Source organism: Bubalus bubalis, chromosome 6, assembly GCF_019923935.1.
Source record: "Bubalus bubalis isolate 160015118507 breed Murrah chromosome 6, NDDB_SH_1, whole genome shotgun sequence".
In the NCBI taxonomy this organism is placed as follows: domain Eukaryota; kingdom Metazoa; phylum Chordata; class Mammalia; order Artiodactyla; family Bovidae; genus Bubalus; species Bubalus bubalis.
Genome location: NC_059162.1, coordinates 93,663,011 through 93,670,652, shown reverse-complemented (window position 1 = coordinate 93,670,652; position 7,642 = coordinate 93,663,011). Strand labels below are relative to the sequence as shown.

Here is a 7,642-nt window from a genome sequence, read left to right as displayed (position 1 = left end):
AAGAGTCGGACACGACTGAGCGACTGAACTGAACTGAACTGAACTGAGTGACTAACATCCAGCTGAAGACTAGCAGGGGTACTCTTTCTGCCCACTTCTGATGCCTATATCAGAAGCTTTCTCTATCTCCTTTATACTTTAATAAAACTATTACACCAAAGCTCTGAGCGATCAAGCCTCGTCTCTGGCCCCGGATTGAATTCTTCTCCTCCGGGGGCCAAGAATCCCGGTGTCTTTGCATGATTCAACAACAACCTTTCACACCTATGGTGGTGCACTTAGCAGGGGCCTCCTGACCATTCTGCCTCCCTCAACACAACTCACCCTCCAGTGTGGTCAAGGAGTTTGCTTTCCACAAAGTTGTAAATGTCCTGGAATTCCTGTTCCCGACAGGGAAGAGACTCCGGTACAGCAGAAACATGCAGCCTACAGTGGTGGTAAATGAGGGAAAAGGAGGACATTAGAAACAATTTACTGTCAACCCCATAATAATGGAAAAGACTTATCTATAGTTTCTACTGGAAACCTTAATCACAAATCCACGGGAATGCCTTCATTCTTAAACCTCTTCATTTGGCCCTTCTCCACCCATACAAATTAAACAGCTCAGTGGTTCTAATCAAGAGTACATATTACTTGGGTGCTTTCCCCAGATCACGTGGGTGGACCTCATCTCACATAAGATTATGATTCAGCTGATTTCTGGCAGGATCTAGGCTTACCTATTTTTAAAAAGTCCCCACAAAGTTCTAAAACGTACTGCAACTGAGAAGCAGTGTCGTGACCTTCCATCCCTGAGAAAGGGGTAGCACTGCACTGCAGACTCCTCCCAGAACTTGCCCACAGTAGTTCACTCAGACACTGCTTGAGAGGTTTCTCCTTTCTAAACATGCACCTTCATTTTACCCTCTACCTTTATTATATACTGGGCTTCCCTGATAGCTCAGCTGGTAAAGAATCTGCCTGCAGAGCAGGAGACCCCGGTTGGATTCCTGGGTCAGGAAGATCCACTGGAGAAGGGATAGGCTACCCATTCCAGTATTCTTGGGCTTCCCTTGTGGCTCAGCTGGTAAAGAATCCACCTGCAGTGCGGGAGACCTGGGTTTGATCCCTGGTTTGGGAAGATCCCCTGGAGAAGGGAAAGGCTACCCACTCCAGTATTCTGGCTGAGAGAATTCCATGGACTGTATAGTCCATGGGGTCGCAAAGAGTCAGACACAACTGAGCGACTTTCACTTTGTTAGTATATACAGAATGACTAGGAAGTACTGCCAGTTCACATGAATAAAAGCAGAGGTCTGCTTCGGCCTATCTGAAAGGGGCCCCAGAGCGGCGTCACCTTAGCCGGGCCTCCTCCAGCATGTTGGTGGGCCCCTGGGCAGCCAGGTTTCGGCTGCGGATCCGGGGAGTGGCATCACGTGGTGTTCTGGGCTCAGGCTGTGTTCAAAAGAAGGAAATTTAGATAATCAACAAGGACCTACTGTACAGCACAGAGAACTCTACTCAATATTCTGTAATAACCTAAATGGGAAAAGAATCTGAAAAATCGTGGATCTATATATATGTATAAAACTGAATCACTTTGCTGTACACCTGAAACTAACACAGCATTGCAAATCACCAATACTCCAAAACAAAATAAAGATTTTTAAAAGAGAGAGAACATATTTTAGAAGGGAAAAACAAAGCAAACTCCATCCACGATGCATCAGCAAATCTGATTTCTGATGATCTGATAAAAGGAAGAGAGGTAGTGAGTCAATTCCTCTAAGTTTTTTCCTGTATAAAGTACCAAGATTCTCCCTTTCTCCCCTCACATTACACATACATTTTGTTCACAGTCCAAACAATTTCTTATTTCTAATTTACATATAGTATGAGGATCTGAAAACACTGTCAGTCTGACTCAATGAAACTATGAGCCATGCCATGTAGGGCCACACAAGACAGGCAGGCATGGTGGAGAATTCTGACAAAATGTGGTCCACTGGAGAAGGGAATGGCAAACCACTTCAGTATTCTTGCCTTGAGAACCCCATGAACAGTATGAAAAGGCAAAAAGATAGGATACTGAAAGGTGAACTTCCCATGTCGGTAGATGCCCAATATGCTCCTGGAGCTCAGTGGAGAAATAACTCCAGAAAGAATGAAGAGACGGAGCCAAAGCAAAAACAACACCCAGTTGTGGATATAACTGGTGATGGAAGTAAAGTCCAATGCTGCAAAGAACAATACTGCACAGAAACCTGGAATGTCAGGTCCGTGAATCAAGGCAAATTGGAAGTGGTCAAACAGAAGATGGCAAGAGTGAACGTTGACATTTTAGGAATCAGCGAACTAAAATGGACTGGAATGCATGAATTTAACTCAGATGACCATTATATCTACTACTGTGGGCAGGAATCCCTTAGAAGAAATGAAGTAGCTATCATGGTCAACAAAAGAGTCTGAAATGCAGTACTTGGATGAAATCTCAAAAATGACAGAATGATCTCTTCGTTTCCAAGGTGAACCATTCAATATCACAGTAATCCAAGCCTATGCCCTGACCAGTAATGCTGAAGTTGAACAGTTCTATGAACCCACAAGACCTTCTAGAACTAACACCCAAAAAAGTTGTCCTTTTCATTATAGGGGACTGGTATGCAAAAGTAGGAAGTCAAGAAATACCTGGAGTAACAGGCAAATTTGGCCTTGGAGTACAGAATGAAGCAGGGCAAAGGCTAATAGAGTTTTGCCAAGAGAATGCACTGGTCATAGCAAACACTCCCTTCCAACAGCACAAGAGAAGACTCTACACATGGACATCATCAGATGGCCAATACTGAAATCAGATTGAATATATTCTTTGCAGCCAAAAATGGAGAAGTTCTATACAGTCAGCAAAAACAAGACCAGGAGCTGACTGTGGCTCACATCATGAACTCCTTATTGCCAAATTAAAACTTAAATTGAAGAAAGTAGGAAAACCACTGGACCACTCAGGTATGACCTAAATCAAATTCTTTACAATTATACAGTAGAAGTGAGAAATAGATTCAAGGGATTAGATCTGATAGACAGAGTGCCAGAAGAACTATGGACAGAGGTTCGTGGCATTGTACAGGAGGCAGGGATCAAGACCATCCCCATTCACGAAAAAGAAATGCAAAGAGGCAAAACGGTTGTCTGAGGAGGCTTACAAATAGCTGTGAAAAGAAGAGAAGCGAAAGGCTAAGGACAAAAGGAAAGATATACCCATTTGAATGCAGAGTTCCAAAGAATAGCAAGGAGAGATAAGAAAGCCTTCCTCAGTAATCAATGCAAAGAAATAGAGGAAAACAATAGAATGGGAAAGACTAAGAGATTTCTTCAAGAAAAGTAGAGATATCACGGAAACATTTCATGAAAAGATGGGCACAATAATGGAAAGAAATGGTATGGACCTAACAGAAGCAGAAGATATTAAGAAGAAGTGGCAAGAATACACAGAAGAGCTGTACAAAAAAGATCTTCATGACCCAGATAATCACAATGGTATGATCACTCACTGAGAGCCAGACATCCTGGAATGCAAAGTCAAGTGGGTGTTAGGAAGCATCACTACAAACAAAGCTAGTGAAGGTGATGAAATTCCAGTTGAGCTCTTTCAAATCCTGAAAGATGATGCTGTGAAAGTGCTGCACTCAATATGTCAGCACATTTGGAAAACTCAGCAGTGGCCACAGGACTGGAAAAGGTCAGTTTTCATTCCACTCCCAAAGAAAGGCGATGCCAAAGAATGCTCAAACTACCACACAATTGCACTCATCTCACACGCTAGTAAAGTAATGCTCAAAATTCTCCAAGCCAGGCTTCAGCAGTACGTGAACCGTGAACTTCCAGATTTTCGAGCTGGATTTAGAAAAGGCAGAGGAACCAGAGATCAAGTAGCCAACATTCACTGGGTCATTGAAAAAGCAAGAGAGTTCCAGAGAAACATCTGCTTTATTGACTATCCCAAAGCCTTTGACTGTGTGGATCACAACAAACTGGAAAATTCTTCAAGAGATGGGAATACCAGACCATCTTACCTGTCTCTTGAAAAATCTGTATGCAGGTCATTAAGCAACTGGACATGGAAAAACAGACTGGTTCCAAATCGGGAAAGGAATACGTCAAGGCTGTATATTGTCACCCTGCTTATTTAACTTATATGCAGAGTACATCATGACAAAGTGGGATGGATGAAGCACAAGCTGGAACAAGATTGCTGGGAGAAATATCAATAACCTCAGATATGCAGATGACACCACCCTCATGGCAGAAAGTGAAGAACTAAAGAGCCTCTTGATGAAAGTGAAAGTGAAAAAGCTGGCTTAAAACTCAACATTCAGAAAACTAAGATCATGGCATCTAGTCCCATTACTTCATGGCAAATAATGTGGAAACAGTGGAAATAGTGACAGAGTTTATTTTTGGAGGCTCCAAAATCACTCCAGATGGTGACTGCAGCCATGAAATTAAAAGATACTTGCTCTTTGGAAGAAAAGTTATGACCAAAAGAGACAGCATATTAAAAAGTAGAGACATTATTACTTTGCCAGCAAAGGTCCATCTAGTCAAGGCTATGGTTTTTCCAGTAGTCATGTATGGATGTGAGAGTTGGACTATAAAGAAAGCTGAGCGCCAAAGAATTGATGCTTTTAAACTGTGGTGTTGGAGAAGACTCTTGAAGGAGATCCAACCAGTCCATCCTAAAGAAAATCAGTCCTGAATCTTCATTGGAAGGACTTATGCTGAAACTGAAGCTCTAATACTTTGGCCACCTGACACGAAGAACTGAGTCATTTGAAAAGACCCTGATGCTGGGAAAGATTGAAGGTGGGAGGAAAAGGGGATGTCAGAGGATGAGATGGTTTGATGGCATCACCAACTCAATGGACATGTGCTTGAGTAGACTCCAGGAGTTGGTGATGGACAGGAAGGCCTGGTGTGCTGCAGTTCATGGGGTCACAAAAAGTCAGACACGACTGAGTGACTGAACTGAACTGAACTGACGAAGGAATGAATAAAAGTACGAATTATATACTTTTTCAAATAAACTTATCTTAAAAGAAAGACAAATATTAAGAAATCCTAAATACTCTGCCCCAATATAGGGTAGAGTAGAAGGCATAAACTAGGTTTGATTCATAAGATCCTCCTCTATTCCACCCCCGTGAGTTGCATTTACTGATTAAAATTTAAAAAATCATCCCTAAAAAAAAGATTCTCCTTTAGACTTTTTGAAAATATGGCCAAACTTTAGTTCAGAATTTCCAAAATTCACTACATAGTACCCAGAGAAACCTCCCCAGACTTTTCCACTCTAGACCTCAGGGTCACTGTTCAGCTTAGGCCAACAGCCCTATTTTACTATTCTGTTCCTTGCCTCTGGCTCACTGGAGCAGGCCTGCTACCCAGCAGTATCCACAGGGTTTTCACAAAGCACTCCCTTTTGTGGGGGCGTTTCACCTACCAACCCTCTGCTTCCAGCCAAGATATAAAGTGACAATCTCTGCACCTTTTCTCAAAAGCAGAGAAGCACTTAAGACTCAAATCAGCTTTATATCTATTAACTTGGAGAAAACAGGAAAATAGTAACAAAACCTTGCGAAGAAGTTATTTTTTTTAAAAAGGCTGTCCTCTAACCTTTTTTATTATGCTAAAAAGGGCCCCCCACACCCTAAATCCATTCTTCTGGGCGGGACTCAGAAAATGGAATCAAACCAGAGCTATTCCCTTATATAAGATTGCCTGGTCTCCAAAGGTGATCTATTGGAGAGGCCCCCAACCTCCTCACGACTGGAGGTGGAGCTTACATAATAATAGAAATAAAGTGCACAATGAATGTGATGTGCCTGAATCATCCCTAAATCTACACACGCCACCTCCCTCAACCCAGTCCATGGAAAAACTGTCTTCTAGGAAACCAGTCCATGGTGCCAAAAAGGTTCAGGGGTGCTGAACTGGATTTCTTTCCCTAAAAGTCTTTTGTTGACTTCAACCCAAGCTCAATTACATTTTTCTTGATATGGAGAAACAGAGATCGGCTTTAGAAAAAGTCTCCTAATTAGGCATTTCTAAATTGCTCTAAGGAACAAGATGCTTCATGAAGAAAAGTTTCCTAATATACTAATAGTCTCCTGGAAGGTCACAATAACATAAGTTAAAGGCCCCGAGAAGTCATGTGACAGTGAAACCAATTTAACTTTGTTTAATCCAAACATTTTTCAAACATATCTGAACACGGTAGGACCATCTTTTCTCAATAGCTTTCAATGTTATTCTGCTCAGTTTCACAAAAAGCAGACAGACGTCCCCATTTTCAGTCCTAGGGTTCACTTAGAACTTTCCTCCATGAATACACAAGGCACACTACTCAATATTCTGTAATAACCTATATGGGAAAAGAATCTGAAAAAGAACTGATATATGTATAGCTGAATCAACTGGCTATACACCTGCAACACACTGTAAATCCACTACTCTCCCCTCCAAAAAAGAAGCTTTCCTCTATGAATATTCCAAGCAGCATAGCTTTGAATTTGAGAGACATGTGCTCAAAATCCAGCTGTTACTAGTTGTGTGACTTCAGTCATCACAATTTCTAAATTAAGAGAGGAGCTTCACTGGGAATAAACCTAAAAGAACCTTACAGTTCTCTTTGGTGTCTTGGAGGGAGTCTGTAAGGAAGACTTCATGGAAGAGCGTAGGTTCCTGGACACACTGTTGGGTGTTCTCCTTGGAAGCGGGGTTGTGGAAGCCTCTTCCTCCTCACTGTCACAGTCTGAAATCTCGGCTGCTGGCAGAAACTCTTCATCATTTTGGTCACTTTTACTGTTACCTAAAAACCTAAATTGCAGGACACGTTATCTTCTGATATTCAGTGTGTGAAGTCTAAATAAGAAGCTCCTATCAGGTCAGTGTGGATGCGAGTATTGCAGTCTCTCCTGCAACTGAGCAATATCAGATGTGCTCCAGTTCTTGGGCCCTTGCTACTGAGAAGCTCTGCTAAGGGCTTTATTCATATTATTTCATTAAACCTATCAACAACTTTGTGACTTGTATATTACTTTTCCCAGTTTACAGATGAGGAATCCACAGCTTAGAAAGGTTAAGTAATCTTCCCAAGGTTACACAGATAGTACTAGGTTGGTGCAAAAGTAACTTCAGTTTTGCGTTGGTGAACTTTGCTGTTTGATATTGTAATACATTCTTAAATACATGTGGCTATGCTATACATCATCTTAATGCGTATTTGTTGCTTCATGTTTTTTTGCTAATGACATTACTTGCTGTTAATTTTATATTTATTTTAGACTAGGGAAATGATGTTAGGCAAAAGGCAAATTCAAGCAATTTTCTTATTCGAGTTCAAAATGAGTTGTAAAGCAGCAGAGACAACTCACAGTATCAGCAACGCATTTGGCCCAGGAACTGCTAACCAACATACAGTGCAGTGCTGCTTCAAGAAGTTTTGCAAAGGAACAAAAGTCTTGAAGATGAGGAGTGCAGTGACTGGTCATCAGAAGTTGAGAATGACCAATTGAGAGGATCATCAAGGCTGAAAAGTGTTACTTGCTGAGTTGTGTCTGATTCTTTGTGGACCCCGTGGACTATAGCCTACCGGGCTCCTCTG

General features: G+C 41.7%; 1 protein-coding gene across 3 annotated transcripts in view; it reads right to left on the bottom strand.

Moving 5' to 3' along the window:
- ORC1 (origin recognition complex subunit 1) overlaps positions 1–7,642 on the bottom strand; it is a 37,455-nt gene that overhangs the window by 11,489 nt on the left and 18,324 nt on the right. For all 3 annotated transcript variants that reach the window (XM_025288752.3, XM_025288753.3, XM_025288751.3), the window contains 3 exons: positions 6,660–6,855; positions 1,340–1,437; positions 325–426 (listed from right to left, as the gene is read on the bottom strand). In XM_025288752.3, coding sequence (XP_025144537.3) covers positions 325–426; positions 1,340–1,437; positions 6,660–6,855 — 396 coding nt within the window. The remainder of the gene's footprint in view (positions 1–324; positions 427–1,339; positions 1,438–6,659; positions 6,856–7,642) is intronic.